General features: G+C 41.0%; 1 protein-coding gene across 1 annotated transcript in view; it reads right to left on the bottom strand.

Moving 5' to 3' along the window:
- Positions 1 to 19,092, bottom strand: part of PTPRG (protein tyrosine phosphatase receptor type G) — a gene marked incomplete at its 5' end in the record, with an annotated part of 303,590 nt that overhangs the window by 161,705 nt on the left and 122,793 nt on the right. Inside the window, one exon of the mRNA XM_033517345.1 lies at positions 14,596 to 14,744. Within this exon, the coding sequence (XP_033373236.1) occupies positions 14,596 to 14,744 (149 nt within the window). The remainder of the gene's footprint in view (positions 1 to 14,595; positions 14,745 to 19,092) is intronic.

Here is a 19,092-nt window from a genome sequence, read left to right as displayed (position 1 = left end):
TGAGCCTCCACCTCCTGCCTGTGGGCATGGACAATGAGGCCAGCACCTCAGCTCAACCTCCTTTTGAATTGAAATGGAGTTACTTTATGGATCTTGATTTCTTTGGAATCATGTACCAGAAGAAGGAAATGTCCATTTTTAATAGAATAACCAGGCTGTCCTTGCCTCAACTGGCCAGTCCTTTGTCCCTTCTGACTGTGGTGGGACAGGCTTCCTGGCAGGAATCTTTCTCTTTTTAGAGACCTCTTTCTACAAGACAGAAGGTTATTTATACAGACATACCAATGGGGCCAGGAGCAGAGATCAAGCTCTTCCTGGACTGACAATTACTCTGATGCTTGTGGGCTTGACTTCTGGGAACTGAGGAAGCCACCATGCTTTGACCTGAAATAAGCCATGTGCCAGGTCCCTTTCCAAATGGGATACAGGATCCTAAATCACTGAATACACATTTTAAATATACTTCCCTCTGCTCATTATTATTGCCAAAGAGCTTTATGCAAAATAGTCTTTCAGCATATAGTTTGGTTTTACACATGCTTTTCAAGTAACAGGGAAAATACAGTCATTTGACTTGACCATTCATTCACATGGCACAGACACTTTCTAGGTGTGGAAACATCCTTGTTTGATGAATTATATACTGGTATGTATATATAAATGAGAAAGAATGCAGAGGAAAATCACTTATCAGATATTAGTCACAACTTCTTGAAAGGGATATGATATTTCTGTTGAAGCGCACTTTAAATACTTAAAATTGAGATACTGAAACCTCTTCAACATCATTAACCTGGATTGAAAATAATCAATAAATAATCATTTTGCATGTAAGTAGGAAAGACAAATGTCTGATACATTAATTGTGAAACCCCTTCTGTACTAATGGTTGCCATAACCTAAGGGATCGATTCCATTATGGATATTTACACAGTGACCTATTAGGAATACACGGAAGTATCATTTTTTACATTGATTATCCATCCTTAAAACAGATAGTAATGTATACTTAAATGCTTGGATTGCAAAAATAATTTTTAACCTTTGTTACATACTCTTTGTTGAAGAGGAAATCGTTTGAGCATCACGGTATGAAGAACACAAATTCAATTTATGTCTTAAGAAGAGAGGACAACTATGAAGGCACGTAAGAAAAAAATTCTCTGATATGTAATAGTTACCTAGACCACAAATGTCTGAACAAGTTTTTTCTTGAAAGCAAACTATAGAGACACTGCTGGGGAATCATAAAATAAATCCATATTGAATGTTCACAAATTCTATCCTTTTTAAAATGCCTGAAGCAAAACTCCCCTTCTGAATAGCTCCAGTACAAACCAACAGAAACTCTCATCTGTATGCCTGATGCTGGAGGCAGAACATTTTCATTTGACAAACCTGTCCTTTGTCAAGTTTCCACAGTAAATAGCAGAACTAACAGGGAGGCAACTGCAAATCCAGCCATGAGCTCACAACCAGCCCAAAGGTTACACCTGAGGGAGCCACTGCTGTCTGCACCCCAGGGCATGGCACCTGGCCACCCTTCTGGCGTGGAGCAGGGCCACCATGCCACAAGGAAAGGAATAACCTCCTCTCTGTGCTCCAAAGGAGAAGTCCATGGGTTACCAGGCCAGCTGGGAATGAGTAGCTGGAAATGGGAGCAAGGCTGTTATCAAGGCTCTGAACGAGTCACAGGCTGCTGCAAAGCTGACACACTCTGTCTAGGGAAGGCAATGGGGGTGAAATGCTGTAGCCACATTGAGAGGACAAACACCTGTGGCTGATGATGGCCACTACTATCTGGAGAAAATGGAGATAGCTTAACCTGGGACAGCAGCTTCTAAAAGCGAGGTCTAGTCATCTTCAGGTTGGTTTTACAGCCAAAGAGGAGAAAAGGCTTCCTTTATTTAGCTCTATGTTGGGTTCTTTGCAGAACAGAAAGGAAAAATAAACTACAGCCTCCTAGTACATTTAAAACAAGCTGTCACTAAGTTAACCAAGCCCCAAAGAAGGCACGTAGTACCTGCTCTTAGCAAATTCACTTACTGATTATCAAATCAATTTAGTGATTCAGTGAAGTGCCTGTCATCCCTCAAAGCTGTCGCCACACCTGTCAACAAAACCAGGCACCGACTCCTCTCTTAAGGACATAACATGTGTCAAATTGAAGGTCCTATTCAAATCACAGCTTCCTGCCAGTTCTGATCTCCTCCTTCATCTCTCATGCCATAATCTTCTTAAAATGAACAAAACCCACTGATTATGAAAGTGCTGAATTTCCCACCTGCCAGTGAAGCTGGTGGTGGCATAGTGGGGACAGCAACAGATCTGCAATGAAGCACCCATCAGTAGTAAGAGGTGGAGGTATAAAACAGCTCCTCTCAGGCACTCAGAGGGCAGCCACTGATCTTTACAGTCTTTATTATAAAAATGATTTTTTGTTAATATTGTTAGATAAATAGTTTTTTTCCAATATGATCTTCTCCCTTGCTACAGATAGCACATATATGTGGTGCAGTCAGGGAAGTGATACTGTCCTGTTGAATGTCTCCTGTTCTTCATTGCAGATGTCATCAAAAATAACATTTCCAGTTGTTGGGGGCTTCCAAACCAAGACACCAGTCCATTTCAATATATCCAACACACATACAGTTGGGGAAATCTGGTGAGTATACTCAGAGAAGCAGACCTGAATCTCTTGCCATACGTATCTACAGGTTACTTATTTGCATAGGCATTATTTCAACCATGCACACAACTATTTCTGGGTCCTGGGATGTGCATCACAATCCCACAAACAGTTCTCCAAAATGAGAAGAGATGTGGACCAGCAGGAAACATTAACAGGAAGAAGCAGCATCATGTTTAACCCAGCATGAATTTGGCATTATTAGAGCCTAGGCACAATCTCAATCTACAAAAGCAAAATCCCAGCTGTGCCCAGCTCCTGCTCCTCCCCTCTCCATGAGGTCAGCAGAGTCAGCATCAGGGAAGCTCTAAATTCAAAATAACTCTTGCAGAAAACTCCCTGCCATCGTGAGCACTGCAAACTCTTGAACCTGTTCAGTATGAGGCCCCATTCTAATCTTCTCAGCATCCTTTCTTTTTAAAGCATAAGCAGATTAAGCTCACTAGGCATCTTTCTTCAGCAATCACCACGGATGCATTAAAATACAGTAAATGACGAAGGTCCAATAAGGCTGTAATGAATGCATTATCTCAAATCCCAGATTGCTATAACTTTACAGAAGAAAAAAATGAATTTAAGAACAGACTTTAAATACTGTTTCAAGGATAAAGTATCGATGTATCGATCTTATGAGTGCCATTATCAGACGGCTATCTCTGGGTGTCAGATGAATCCATTCACTACTAGAAAGACACACCAGGTTGTCAAGGCCTGACAATTATCCTTACTAATTATTTCTCTCCTATGGCCCTGTTTCAGTTCAAGCTTCTGACTGCTGCCAAATTATTCCTTGTAGTCTTACCAGAATGCTTTCCACTGCTACCTCACTTAAGTATGATGGGAAAATATCTGAACTAACTCTGCTAATAATGCAGCAATATTATATCAGAGATCATGTGTGGCAAGTGTAGAAAACCAAGCTTGCTAGAAAGCTTTATTTGAAATGAGAGCTTGCTCTTTTTCTACAGAAAACTCCTCAGAGTTGAGAGCTGCATCTTAGCTTTCATATATTTAATATTTATTTTCTTTAAAATGGACCAACACAGCAGCCATTTGAGCTGCAAGAATCCAGAAACTGATGCTTTCAGTTTCCTGAAACACTAACTTCTAACACTGTAATCCCATACCCTGGAAATACAGCAATTCCCTTCCAGGGGACACACAGCTCAAGGCACACATTCACAATGCGACAAAAGAAACAGAACAGGAACATATTATCCAAAGCAACATAAGGAATAAGAATTTTCAGACTTAACCACCTTGGGTCTTGGTCTTGCTACTGCTAAACTGTCTGATAAACCCCTATATGGTTCAGTGGGATGGCTACCAGGCTTTCAGAAATGGTATTCCAGCAACAACAACCTGTAGCTTCCAGCATCACTGAGTAAAGAACTCCCGCTTTAACATCAGTAACTGGTATGTATGAAGGTCTCTACTTCAGGTATTTGCATTTCTCCTAGTTAAACAGGGAGTAAGGGGAATACTAGATGAGGTTGAAGAGAAGGACATAATTATGGATTTGAGCATGGGTGACTCAATTTATGTTCAGGAAATACTGGGCTTTACTTTTACCCTCTTGAAATTTCATCTTTTGAATGTAGCTCATTAAGTGAGTGCTCACATTCCTGCCTCCCAAACAGAATGAGAGCTCTCAAACAAAGAATTTCAAATTAATCTTTTTCAAAATTGTCCTGTTATTGCCTATCTCCTATTTTGAACTGGATGTAATGACAATTCTTCTTCTTAAGAGATATTATCATCCTGTCTGGAACATGCCACCTCAGGATCAAATGTGTCACTCAACTCCCAGAAAACCACTCTCAAGAGCACTAACCTGCCCTAGAAGGACACAGACCACAGAGAAAGGAGCATAAAATTCCCCACTCAACCAAAGTTGATAAGAAATGAAGCAAAACAGGCTTTCCTCTTCTTTTCAAATTAATTTTGTAATTTTGACTACTCATCTGAGGCTAGTTTTGTCTTTTGAAAAGCTAAACCCTCTACTCTTTGAAAAGCCCTTGAGCACTGCATGCAGGCATTGAGTATTGAACTTGTTATCTTATTTGTAGGCACTACTGCTCTGAAGGAATGGAAGGGCTTTATGTAGGTATGAAAATCCACTAAAATCACCCTTACAGCGATGTGGTTAAGATAAACAGCAAACACAAGCACTACTGCTGTTCTGAACTTCAGAACATAGTATGTAGTAAAAACGTATATAAGGGCAAAAATCACAAAATCAAAGAAATTTCATCTACTTATGGCATGATCAAATCCCTAAGATCTCTCTCTCACTTTCATAACAAATGTGTGATAGATGTTGTACTAATGCATGTTTTTATTTCTCAAATTACATTCACCACTTGGGGTGAGCAAGTTTGCTTCTCCACCCTGCATTTGGTCCCTGAGAGTCTGTAAAAAAACGTCTTATCTGCCCCCAGTCCCAGAGAAGAATGATTCATTCCTAATTTATTATGGAAACACCCTCAGTCTTCTTTTCCTGGACAATTAACAGTCAAAAAACAGACAATCCCCTCTGGAGAAACTAATGCTCTTCTGGCAGACCAGGTGCCATTTTCTGTGCTTGAAGAAACCATTAACAAAAAAACCCCAACCATTAACAACATTACTGTTATCCCACGGTAGGGGGAAAAGCTCTTTCCCAACTGGTAATGGTGTTTCTAGCTCTGGTGGGAAGCCTTAATTTGTATTTCTTACACATGCGTAGATCTCAGCTATGTTTTATAAAAAAAAACCCTACTGAATGGTCAGTGGCCAACTGTAGCTAAGTGTCTTTGTGGGATATTCTACCAAAGGCAGTGAACACTGAAGGAAGCTGCAGGCATTTCCTGGAAATACCAGCCCACTTTGCCTCCTCTCTGAAGCCAGAGGATAAAGGAAAGCTCCTTCTGCAGACAGCCAGCCTAGATGGGACAGTGATAGAAAAGGGCATTATTGGCCTTTTGTGCAATGTCCTGAAAAGCCCAACTATTTAGGGAAAAAATAATTTTTCTTATTAAGCTACATAGAGAAACAGGAAGCTAGAGGACACATATTCAGGGATACAACTATTTTCACCAAATGTTTTTTTCTTTACGGAAAGATGGGAGTCTAAAAGCATGAGCAAACACATACATTTTTTTCTTGTTTCCAGCTACTTGATTTTTATTTCATTTCCACCAGACAGTAAATTCTAGCTGTGTTTTAGATCCTTTTTCAAATTTAGTTAACCTTCCCATCCTGTCTGAAAATACAATGCCTTTGAACTGGGGAAATAACAAGGACTATGCTCATATTGCTGCATCCCAAAGCAGGAATTCCTCTGGGGCAGGTTCTGCGCAAAAGCAGCAAAGAAATATTCTTTATCCCAAAGAGCTTTTACATTCAATATAAGAAACTGCAAAGGGATTCAGGTGGAGGGGCAAGAAGGTAAATATGATACTACTGATCAGCACAGTCCACAATGAATATATTTCATAGCCTGTTCCCCCTTAGAATTAAAAAACCTTTTGGTGACCTGCATTGGAAAACCAGTTCTAATGAAAAGCTTTTTTGGATACACAAATAACCAGACAAGAAAATGCATCTTCCTTTCTGGTTTACACAAGCTTTTGGTAGTCATCAATGCATCATGGTAGGCATCAATGCAGTTCTTTTACACGTGACAAAATGACCAAAAAAAAGTGTCTGAATAAATGTACTGAATTTTCTCACAGCAAAAAACATGTCTGACGTAATTTATTCTCTTGGCACAAAATTATAGCAACTGTTTAGAATTCTTGAGGGGAAAAAAACCCTAAACAAAACCCAAAAGAAGTAAAATGCAATCAGTAAAGCACCAGTATAATAGATAATTTAAATAATTTCCTGCTTGCTGCCTTAAATCATGATTAACATTAGTGAAATCTATTCTGATTGTTTGAGTCCCAATGAAATGGCTTCCACGGGAAATACTTTCCGACAGCTACCAACCAGCCCATTAACCACATTAAGGTTTTGTTTTGATCTCTTTGTGTGCCAAGGAAACATTATCGCTTCTTAACATATTTGTGCAACGTTTCTTTTATCCCTCACACCCCTAAATATTATCCCTCTTTGTTATTTGCAGAAAGCCCATTGGTATGATCATGAAGGGTCACATGTCTCCAGGGGAAGACATTCCAAAGACTGCTGGACTTGCCCAATGGAAAGGGGCTGTGATGAGCACTTATGAAGCCTCACATGTTTCTAACTAACATGCCAGGACCCTCCTGTGCAGCCAGCCTGGCACAGCAAGAGTGTGCACCTGTCCTAATGCTCGGAGCCCACAGGCACACACGCTTGAGGGACCTGCAGCTCCCCTCCCTGTAAGCCTCACACTCCTCATGGCTGTGCACTGGAACCTGAAAAAATTGCCTTTGAGCATTTAAGTTCCCAAACCTCAAAAGCTATGAGCAATTCTTGAAAACCTGACTCTCTCTTTAAGACTGAAGTGGTCATTTCTACTGAGAGTAAATCAAACAGCCCCTTGAATAGCTGCAGGAGCAAGTTTCTCTTGCAGCATTGCTGAAGCCCCCTTTTCATGCACAATAAGTGCTTCTGTTTGAGAGGTGTTTGATGCTGAGGTTCTGCTGACTCCTTACCTCACCCCAACCCTAACCCCGGTTAGAAAGCCTCAGTGCATAGCCTCCCTGCCTGCATTCACCTCTCACCATCACTGCTGGGGAAAGGAAGCTGACATGGATGTGTAAGAGAACAGTTCATGCTAAACATCCTTTCAAGTCCACCTAAGTCCTGGCCTGTTCATTACAGTCAGGTGCAAATGAAGCCACCTCCTCATAATGAACCACTTTTCCTTGCAGGAGACTGCTAGACACTCTCACATGGCAGCTGCCTAACATGCTGAAGCAGCAGAAATAGCTATCACCTGTTGTCCTCTTCCTTCTCCTCCCATAACCAAGTAACTTTTCCAGAGTAACAGAATCTAGTAAGCTCCCCGACATATTTTCCCCCCTTTTTTGTCACACTGGGTGTCCAGAGCAAATGCCAGTAGATCCAGTGGACTTAAGTACACAGGAAGCTCAGCATGCAGAGCTCACCTTTACAGCTGGGGAGAGACAGTCCCATTTTTCTAACTCAGACAATCCTACATTTCAAGTAACAATCCTATTGAATCTGCTACCTTTCATTAAAGTAGCTCTTACAACTCTGTAAAATTCTGCAACCTTTGTATTGATTTTTTCTCCTATTCAAAATAACTCTCCTTTACAACAAGAGCTGTCAGCCTCTTATCTCTTACTTTCACCCCATCTGATCCTCCTTCTCCTTGTCAGTCTTTTCCAGATTCCAATTAATCATGTAGAAAATCAGGGACTTATGTTAAGAAGAATGTACAACTCTTAGCTCATCATTAACATACTGTAATTGCAGTGTAGTGCTACTGCCTTTGACCTTTTCAACAAGTCAGTCGAAATCCTTTGGGGAAAGCAGGACATTCCCAGCCACAATGAACAGGGTTAGCTCTGATTCATGCTACTGGATAGTTACTTCAAAATAAAACTCTGGATGCACTGTAACATTTGTAATTCAGTCTAGAAACTACTGGGGCCTGGCAGACAGCAGGAAGATGCAGCCATAAAACCAACCTGCTGTTCCATTCCTCCATTTTATCTGAGTCTCTACATGAACAGTCCCAGGATACACTAACCCCTCCACTAAACATATTTAATTTCAGACCATCCTCTCCTGTTTCTTCTTAATTATCATGGGACATTCCCAGAAAAGATCAGCCAGATGGAGACTAAATATTTCACTCTACAAGATGGAGCATTCTGCACTAAAACGGAACCTTGATTACAATAAAGTCATTAATTAAAGTCTCAACTGACTATCCTGTCAGTATATGGGAGACACTAAAGACAACTGAGAGGAGGCAGTGTACCAGCTACACTAAGGAAAATGAAAAAGTAAACCAGACAGTGATAAGATGATGTTTAATTTGCACTACTCACAGTGAAACAAGACGGAAACTCAACCATGTGTTCAATATATCCATCCATTTTATGTTTTTAAAATGATGACACACTGCTTTCCTGACAATGAGAATCTTGAACAAGATTTAAAAGCAGTGAAGAGCAAAAAGGAGTAGAGCCTGGAGATTCCAGGAATAAAATCTAACTTTACTGGAGATAAGATGGAGATGTAGATTTGGCTTTTTAGATAAGACTAAATGATGTGGCTATTTTTAGATAAGAGATGCAGATGTGGCTTTTTAGCATATTGTATGTTCAGAGTATTTTATGGCTATCTGGACCCTTGAAGGCTGTGGGGAAAGGAGAGAGAGGACTGTAAGAAAACAAAACAAAACAAAACCAAAAAACCCATGCTAAGTGTCATTTTGAAGAAAAAGAAATTAAATGTGAAAATCCCCAAGCCATTTCCTTGTCTGAATTATTAAGTCAGAGGTGCTGTAAGAAATGAAGATGGAACAAGCAGAGCATGCTAAATTCCCTGGACACTCTACAGCACAGACAACATGACTATGGAGCCAAATCCTCACTCAGAGTTTCACCAGCACATCTCCCATCAAAGTCACTGGGAGCTCTAAGAATCCCTTTGTAAGTGTGAATTTGGTCCTTGGAGATAATATTACACTAAAATTACTTCAGACAGTCACGGTCTCTCACTGTGATATATTCCCAAGGGTCCTCTTTAGGTCCCTCCATAATTTTTTGACTTCTACTTTGATACATCCTGCCAGATGGAGGTATGGAAATTTGAAGAGCAACAAGTAAACAAAATATAAGGAAATAAACACAATACTGGCTCCCTGTTTCACAATTAATCTTTACTTGTGCTTGAAATCAGCATCAGAGATCTTTGTGAAATTACAATTACCAGATATGCTGGATGCCAGAAATAATAAACCCAGCTGCAATACAGGGTGTTAGTTCTCTCCTGTATACCAAGAGAACATGCTGTGGGATGTTCATCGTTTAATGTCATAAAGTGTGTGCAAATCTAAACAGACTCACAACTGCACCAAGAGCAAAATTACAGAACAGAAATTTATAACTTTACCAAGTAAATATGCCCTGCTATTCACAGGTGGACAGAAGGTTGGATGTATATTGTAGGTGATTTCCAGGTGAAAGTCTTAATATTCAGGATAAAACAAAAAAAGCCCTAGTAAATGGAGTACCTAGTCTCAGTTTATTCCCTGTAGTAAAGGCTTTTGTGCACTGAATACCACTCATTTCTCCTACATTTATGACACTGATTGTCATCTGCCTGTGATAATACAAACCATCAGAATTTAAGTAATATAATGAGAGACAGAACAGCATACAGTGATAAACTTTGGCAAGGTTATCTGAGCACTCAAAGCAACTAATTGTAGATCTAGACCACACAGCTGTCAGTATGTAGATTCAAAGAGAAAAGGAAGAAAATCAAAGAAGTAGAAAGAACAAAGACACCATTAGAACCTGGAAAGTTTTCTAAGAAACACACTTAAAGAGCAGCAAGAATTGTTAATGCAAATGATAGTTTTGTAATAATAATTTAATAAAGTGAATACATAAACACAATGTAAAAGCTTGTTAATTGACATAAGAGGGTGTCAGCTCTTCATTTTCTACTGGGATGGTTTGTGAGGGTGTATTTTTTTTTTTGGTGGTGGTGGTGGGGTGGTTTTTTTTGTTTGTTGTTTTGTTTTGCTTTGTTTTGTTAATGGAAAAGAACTTGAGATTTCCAAAAACATGCATGTTGGTACTTGTCAGTATGAAATCACATTGCTCTTTCAGAAGCAATTTAGCCTAAACAGTGCAAGTTTGTTCATGTAAGAGTAAAAGGATGAGGTCTCTATGGCATTTTGTAGTATGGTCCTTGGAATAAGATTCTCACTTACCAAATAAATTACTGTATAGTACTGTATAATGGTGCTCACATTATAACTGACAATTAGCACCATTAAAGAGAACGCTCATAAACAGCCAAAGCTCACATCAAATTAACACAGCCATGATTAAAATCACTCTTCTGATTTCTGCTCTTCACAGAAATAAGCAGCATTTTGCATAAAAATTGCTATGAGGCAGCTAAAAAAAAAAAAATTAAAAAAATAACGCCACAGTTATGCTGGATGTGGTACCTCACTCCAGCAGCACACAGAGCACTGCCACGTCAGCTCCTCACTTGCTGTGAAATATTAAGCACTGGGCTTCCCTTGGAGCAGCCAGGCAGCACAGTGAGCCCTGCCTGCTGCTGGGAACCAGTTCAGTGGCATGGGAGATTAAAGTGCTGCAATTACTCCTCCTGGCTCTAATGAGGGGAACCAGGGTTCTCTCCTGGCCTGAGGGAAGCTCATCTTCTTTATTTTAATTTTGTCACTTTTCCACTTAAGTGGTTTCTAGAGTTTGCATGTCCACTTACATTGCTGCAGCTTCAGAAAGAAAAAAAAATAACCGGAGGAATTATAGTGGAGAAGAACAACAACAAAATACAAAGGAGTCAGCAATTCATTAAAATTTAGAAAATGCAACATTAAAAACTTTTCTTATCTCTAAAAAAAAAAATAAAAAAAGAGAGCTTTTTTCTAAACTGGCACAGAGCCCATGTCCTCATTATGATTCACACTCCACTCACACAGCAATACACTAATGGTATCACTTTAATCTTCAGCATCACAGCACTACTTCCTGGCCTCACCCAGATAATGCTTGGAAAGTGGCAAGGAAGAGGGGGAAAAGAAGTTTCTAGTGAATGCTGACCAGGGCTGGTATCAATCTGGATGTACGTGGAAGTTTGAAGCACGTGGACATTTCTGTTCATGAATGCTGCTTCAGAGACAGCCAAACTCGTAATGGCTTCATAAAGATCAAGTATCACTAAGGAAAATCTAATCAATAAATAAGCAATCAAGACCACATCATGAAAGAATGCCATTACATGTGCCATAGTTTAAAAAGAAGTCACAATATGCTACATTAAAGTATTGCAAGATAATACGCCTTTGATCCAACATGCCTTTAAAGCGGGAAACAAAAGGATGTTCTCATATATCTTACTAACTAATTTAACATATAAATCATAAAAAAATATCATCCAGATGGGCTTCAATGAAGGAAACCAATTAACGTAGACAGCCTTACCATCTGACACATTAGTTGTAATAATAAAAACCAACCAACATGGTCAAACAATAATGCACTGTATTATATCTGACATTTCTAATTAGTTTCTGTATCCTCTTCAAGAAAAAAGACTACAAGCAAGCACTTTGTTTCCCAGAGGAAAAAACTTCTAAACTTAATGCGTACATTCTATGGATGAAGCTGATCTATCTGTGATCCCTTGGGATGTGCTTTGGAACTAATGGGTTTTGCATAGTCCACATCTGGTTGCAAAATAAAGACTTTGAAAATATTTCCTTTCAGCTGCATTGCCACCGTAACTGCTGCAGACCTGGAGTGCCAATACCTACACACTCCTGTAAGCTTTTCCTGTGTCCATGGGCTCAAAAATGACTGTGCTTTCTGTGGGATAGAATTGTGGTTTATCCTTTCTAGAGCCTCCCTAGAAATGCTACTTCTCAAATGAAGTAGAGTGTTTTTGGCACAGACCTCCCAGCATCAGGCAATTGGGGTTGCATCAGACAGTTGCAAGCTGCACTACAATCAGCATTACAAATAAAAACCCCCACTGAGAATACAGGTACAGTTACTCTTTTAGAAGTCTAATCCCAACTATTTAGACTGGTTTTGCATCTATCAGCAATAAAGACTCAATTTTATCACCTTAGACCTATTGGATCCTCCAAAATCTACCCAAAGAAATCCTTTGCAGCACATGATTGAAAGTCAGAACCCTTGTGCAGGAGGTAGATAGCCTCACAATAGGGAAAGGCTTGATTTGAAAACTGTTCTTCCTTTATGAAAAAAAAAACAAACAACAAACCAAAAAAACCCAGTAAAGGAATGGCTGTGGGAATTCTGCTAATGTCATCATACCAAGGAAGGTCAGAGGCCAGAGGTCCATGTCATTGCAACAAACACAAATCACTTGGAAATGATTAGGATTATCACTAAACGTATCTGATCCAGCAATTTATTTAGTTTAGCATTCATAAACAAGCAACATAAATTCTTAAAGGCAGTCAAGAAAGTAGGCCCTCAATTTTCAAGTTAATATTCTAAACAACTGAAATGAAAAATAATTAAACCATAGGAAAATTATTTCTTAGGAACTTGCTTATTTTCAAAGTACAAGAGCTTCATCAAGCCACCATCAAATAGCTTTGGAATCATAAGAAAGGGTTTCTGAAGTAGAAATACTATATATGACACAAACAAGAAGGCCCAGGCCTTTTCACCCCCTCCACTGTCTCAAATTTCAGAGGAGGAGTTGACTGGCTCTGTAGATTTCCTGAGTGCATCTTCCTGAGGTTTACAAATACCAGTATTGCCTACTGAGACATACAGGGCAGCACGACAATGTTTGAGCCTTTGCTCCATCTGCTCAGGGGTGGCCCCTTGTGAGAAATCACAGCTACATCAAGGAGATGATAATGGAAAAGCTCATTAAAAAGAAGGCAAAAATAAAATCTCTGCCTCTCAGAAAATCCAACACACAGGTACACAATTGGGAGACAGAAACCAGCTTCTAATTCTTGTGTGATGGGGCAGTTTGAACAGGAAAGTGAAAATTGAAGGTTTTGATAATGCACCAGAGTCTATCGCAACCTTCCTTTGAGCTTTGGAAGCCTCTTCCCACCTCCTGATAAATGTGACTTGGCTAAAGCCACACGTGATGAATTATGGCAAGCTGAGGGATGAATCAAGTCCCAAGACCAGCAATTCTGCTCACCCATGAACTTTCTGGGAATGCAAGCGCAGCTCCCTGCAACCTGCTCAGGAAGCACATGCCACACTTGGGAACTGCATACCTGCTTACCCACAGGCACAGGTAATCCCAGATAACCTCTTGTTTTTCTCACCATGCAGAACCTTTATTATTGAGTGAAAACTGTCAACAAACTCCGTTGACACAGAAAACACTGCAGTGACACACAGCGACCTGGTGCTATCGGTCACAAGCCAAGACACAACTGCACCCAGCTCCGAAGGCACATCCCTGCAGTCAGCTGCACACAGGAGCCTGGCCCTGTCTGTGCCCTGGGCCATCTGAAGCCATGTCCCTGCAGTCAGCTGCACACAGGGGCCTGGCTCTGTCCCTCCTGGGCCATCTGAAGCCATGTCCCTGCAGTCAGCTGCACACAGGGGCCTGGCTCTGTCTCTGAACACGGCTGAGTTCTCAGGGCGCTGTGCCCCAGGCCGTACCTCACTCCTGGGATAGCTGGGCCGCTGTCGGCTGGGGCTGGCTCGGGCCCAGCTGGCTCCAGCACAAGCAGAGCAAATGCAGAGCTGTTTGCATGGATCTATGGAGAGGTCCTGTTAGTTAGGCAAGGGATAGCAGCTGAATCCAGGTAGAGGTCAGGCCGTGTGTGTGCAAGCAAGCAATTCCGATGGCAGACAGCGGTCTCAGCACCATGGCTCCCAAACTGCCGCTATTTGTTTGTAAGCGTCATGGGAAAGGAAAGGTTTGGAGGACAACGAGGTCACTCGGCGGATATTTGTAAGCAGATCCTCCCACACATGGAAAGCTTATGGGAGAAATGAGAAAAGTGGCTGTTTGCAACTTAACCCATGGGACATGAGAGCTGGCAAGGCCAGCAAAGCAGAGCTTGGAGCTGACATTGCAGAAGCACATGAGAGATGATGGATAGAGTGCTGTGAGGGCCGGAAGGGCCCGCAAAGTGATATGTTCATTGAAAGAAACATTGCCCTATTTCACAGTTGCCTGGGACTACAGCAATACATTCTGATTTTGTTTTCTCTGAGAACACGAGCACATGTCTTTCCACTCACCTCAACAGGGAACCTCTTGCCGTTGATGCTGTGTTCAGAGCCAGCTGATCCGTTGCTTTGACCCCAGTGAAATTCCACTTTCTCTGCCTTGAATCTGCCCGGTAACCCAGCACCACTGACAAAATAATCGTCCTTCAACAGGATAGCAACTGCACACAGAACAACGAGAAAGAAGCCCTTAGTTCTTCTGAAACAGTTACAGTTTTTGCTCATTATGTCAGAATACTTCTCCTAATGCAAGTAAAATGTCAGGTCATCATTTTCGTCTTTACAGGGATTGGTTAAAAAACAGTTCTGCAAGTAATGTTGGCTAATTCTGGAAGTGATTATAAAGTTACACAGACTACAGAAAATCCCAAAGTCCAAATTTGTCAAGGACATTTTACCCTCGTTATTGGACTTTGATTAAAATTTAAATGGAAACTACATCAAAACCTGTTTAATGTGGTTCCAGAGAGTAATGGCTGACCATGGTCCCTGCCCTTATAAACCCCTCAAGGTCTGCAGATCACAAGTTAAGAAAATAATGGGTCTCCTGTTTCTTGGATTTCCTCTTTTTTGTTGGTGGGGACCCCTGTGCCCTGTCCCACCTCTACTGCTGGACATGCTGGGTGCTTTCCTTAGCCTCCCTGCTCCTCCTCTGTGTAAAATGGGGAGAGTCACAGTAACGTTTTCCAGACCCACTCATGAGACATCCTCCATAAGAACTGGGTTTTATTGCAGTAACTCTGATATTGTTATTACATGATTCAAGGAGGGTCAGAAAGATCTTCTTTGTATTCTCTTTTCACTTCCAAAAGCCTTTGTATTTTATGTAACAATAAAAGCCGTAGGTCCAAACAGAGGGCAGAATCGTGTGGTGGAAGCTGGTACATGTTACAGGGGAGGCCTGTCCAACCAAGAACTGATTCCAGCTTTCAAAAAATTCCTTTCTGCTACTCTCACTATAACATACTCTTCCTTTCCAGCATCTTCTGATCTTAATACACACCATTCCTAAAAATTACTCCCCACAAAATTATTTCTTCTCATCCCTCATGAAACCGTTGCTTAAAAACAGAACTTAAATTTGAATTTTTTTTCATTAAATGTCATTGCAGACCAGTTCTTGCTGTGCTTAGAATCCTGTGATTTAGGTTGTGGGCTTGGTTTTGGAGTTTTTTTCTTTTTTAATGGAAATAGCAAAACCACAAGGATTTCTCTGTGTTCTTAAGCCAACTGTGTCATCTCAACAGGAACGTTAATATAAATCCAATTTTATTATGTAAGAAGGAGGATTTTATTCTGATTTATGCTGCAAAAAAAACCCCAAAAAAGCTACTTGTGAAATAGAAGTTATTTCTCTGTTGTTGACTCAGTGCAGGCTCTGCACTTTGTGCAGGCCAGGCTTTGTGCCCTCCCCTGACAGTGAGCTACAGCAGCATCATCTCAGGTGCAATTTTTTCCACACAGCTCAACTTTAAATGGTTTGTGTCAAAACCATCTAAATGTTAAATTGCATGAGATGTTCAGATGTTTCTAAACTGCGCCAGCAAAATCATGGGGCTGTTTTTTCCCATGATTTCTGCTTCTTTAGGCACTCCCTTTTCATCCAAGTGCTTTGTGCAGGAGGATGGGTGGCTATAGGATATTGCCTGTGTCAGCCAGGATTCTGCTGGTAGTCACTGCCTGCTTACACCAAATCCATGCAACACAAGTGACTCAAAGCACCACTGCTTTCTACCTCCCTTAAAAAATTCTCAATGAGCTCACCAGTACTTTAAATGGGGGAAAATCTCATTCAATTAGTTACAAATTCCATAGATGAAATTGTAGGAGACGAGGAATACAGCAAAGCAGATTCACATGCATCTGTTAAAAACCTCTGTGGAGATTCAGTTGCATCTAATAAATATTTGATAGTTCCCAAATAATTTATGGCTCTGTCAGGGGTCATTTTACTTGTTTTAGATGAATAATTAAAAGGATAATTAGGAGGATGTACAATCTGAAATGTTCATTTAATTGTTCATTTTACAGTATTTCTTACACTGCTGAGCTGTATGACACATGTTCCCATCATCTTCCCAGCTAAGTAGCATCCCCTTACTGCCAGGAGCTTCCCTCCTTTTTCTGTGACTCCATATATTCAGGACTGAAATAACCAAACATCACTATACTGGGCTTTGGGAGCCACTGCATTTATCCCAGCATTTCTGTAGAGTGCAAGGAATCAACCCCCAGAGCTCACTAATTTAACTTACTATATAATTGAGATTACAAACCCCAAGAAAGTGGTGTGCAGCCATCAGGACCACAATTATGTGATGTCATTCTCAGGTTCCAGGGCTGGTGTTGGATGCTCACCACCCCTGTGAGAGCAGGAATAAACCTGGACTCAAAGCAACTCTTCCCCTGCCCTAGCAAGTGGCTGTGATCATCAGGACCAGCCAGAGTGATGCACACCACATAGGAAAGATACTTAATGAAAACACATTTCTGGTAGAAATTTTAGTAAGTTTCTCTAAGCAGAATTCTCCTGATTTTAGAAATCTTTGGTATGAACAGAATTAATGCAAATACAACTATGAAATGTATATATCCTCCAAGCTCTAGCACTCAATTCTATGGCCAGCTACTCTAGTGATGAAATTGAACCCACATTAGTGCCTTTGCCAATGTAATTGTGCACAAAAGCACTTCTAGTCAAGACAGAGACCTAAAAAACCCATTGACATTTTCTGAATGAAACGCTGTTTTCTGTCCATTGTCTGCCCTTTATCTGATAGAAAGGGGGGACACAAACAAGAAAGAGCAGAACAAATCTAAACAGAATTACCTTTCAGACACTAAAAATAACTCATTGTTCTATCGTAAAAATAATTACTAGGTCCTACAGCAATAACAATAACCCAAGCAACATATTTCCTGCCAGTTAATGAGCATTAAGGTTAAGGGCCTTTAGCTTTCCCAGGGACCCCTGTCTCTTTAAACCAGTCATTAATTGCTGAGAAATGCCCTCTACATCCATCACCATTTCTTAAACAGTTATTTAGTTTACTGTCTCTGTCAGTCTGCAATATGAAGGTCTTGTGTGGCCATCTGCTCCAAGACTCTGCTGCCAAAATGCATCGCGATTTATGGCACAGTCGGACTCTATCTTCTACCCACAAGCCAAAACATCCTACTTGGTTCGCTGTTCTACCACTTACCACCTTCAAAATTAATGCCAGGCAAGTTTCTTCAAAAGGTCAGAAAATCAAGAAAAGGAATGGGACTTGATAAAACAAGGGAGGAGTTAGGAGCTCAGCAGAAGAAATCAGGGCTGACAGCGAGGCAAAAAGAGTCTTCGCATTACCAGTAAAAGGCCGTAAGTTACCGAGAAAAGTGACAGTTACTGTTGCTCTGAGAAGCAATAACTTGTCAGCAAAAATCCATACCCCAATGGGTGAGGAAATCAAATATAGCAGCAGTGCTAAAATCACCCAGCAGAGAAGACTGAAGCTTCAGCTTTCCTTGCCAACTGCGCCAAGACTAGAAAATCTGCTGACACTTTGCAGTTCAACAGAACAAGGTTCTGGTTTGGCCAGCAGGACCTGGGCAGTGACTGTCCTCTTGTACTGGGCACTGGACTCAGGTTTGGGCCTGTCACTAGGAGAAGGACATTAGAGACTGGAGTGTGTCTAGAGAAGGCAACGGAGCTGGGGATGGGTCTGGAGCACAGGTTTGATGAGGAACCACTGAGGAAGCTTGGGGGGCTCAGCCTGGACAAAAGGAGGCTCAGGGAGGACCTTCTTCCTCTCTACAACTCGCTGAAAGGAGGCTGCAGCCAGGTGGGGGTCAGGCTCCTCTTCCAGGTAACAAGTGACAGGAAAGAAGAAATAGCCTCCACTACTGCCAGGGGAGGTTTAGATTGAATATTAGAAAGAATTTCAAAAGGGTTGCCAAGCAGTGGAAGAGGCTGCCCAGGGAAGTGCTGGAGTCACCATCCCTGGAGGTATTTAAGAGATGTGTAGATGTGGCACCTGGGGACATAGTGGTGTCTTTGGCAGTGCTGGGTTAATGGTTGGAATCAATGTCCTTAAAGGTTATTTCCAACCAAAATGGTTCTATGATTCTAACATGGTTTCCTCTTATATGGGCAGCAATGTTACTGCTACATGTACAGGACAGCATTAAGATCCTTCTTAGAAGAATAGCACTATTTCATATAGCACTTTTTCACAGTCTTTCTAATTACATTTATTGCTGATTACCACAAACAGCCTCTCTGACCATAAAGGGCAGGGTGCATAACATGAGTAGATTAATTAAGCACCAAATTTCCATAGCATTCAACCTTGCCTGAACCTCATGCTGCTACCAAGGGCAACCAAGTCAGGATTTCAAAGCAAACAGGAGTACTTCTCAGTGAAGCTGGGAAAAAAACCCCAAGTAACGCAGGAAAACCCCCAGCTATGCTTGGTGGTGGTTTATGTTAATGGGGTTTGCTTTGCAGTGAAAGAAAACAGGCTCACA

Source organism: Parus major, chromosome 12 (genome assembly GCF_001522545.3).
Source record: "Parus major isolate Abel chromosome 12, Parus_major1.1, whole genome shotgun sequence".
Classification (NCBI taxonomy): domain Eukaryota; kingdom Metazoa; phylum Chordata; class Aves; order Passeriformes; family Paridae; genus Parus; species Parus major.
The sequence above is the reverse complement of the archived record's forward strand: the minus strand, read 5'-3'. Positions and strand labels throughout refer to the sequence as shown.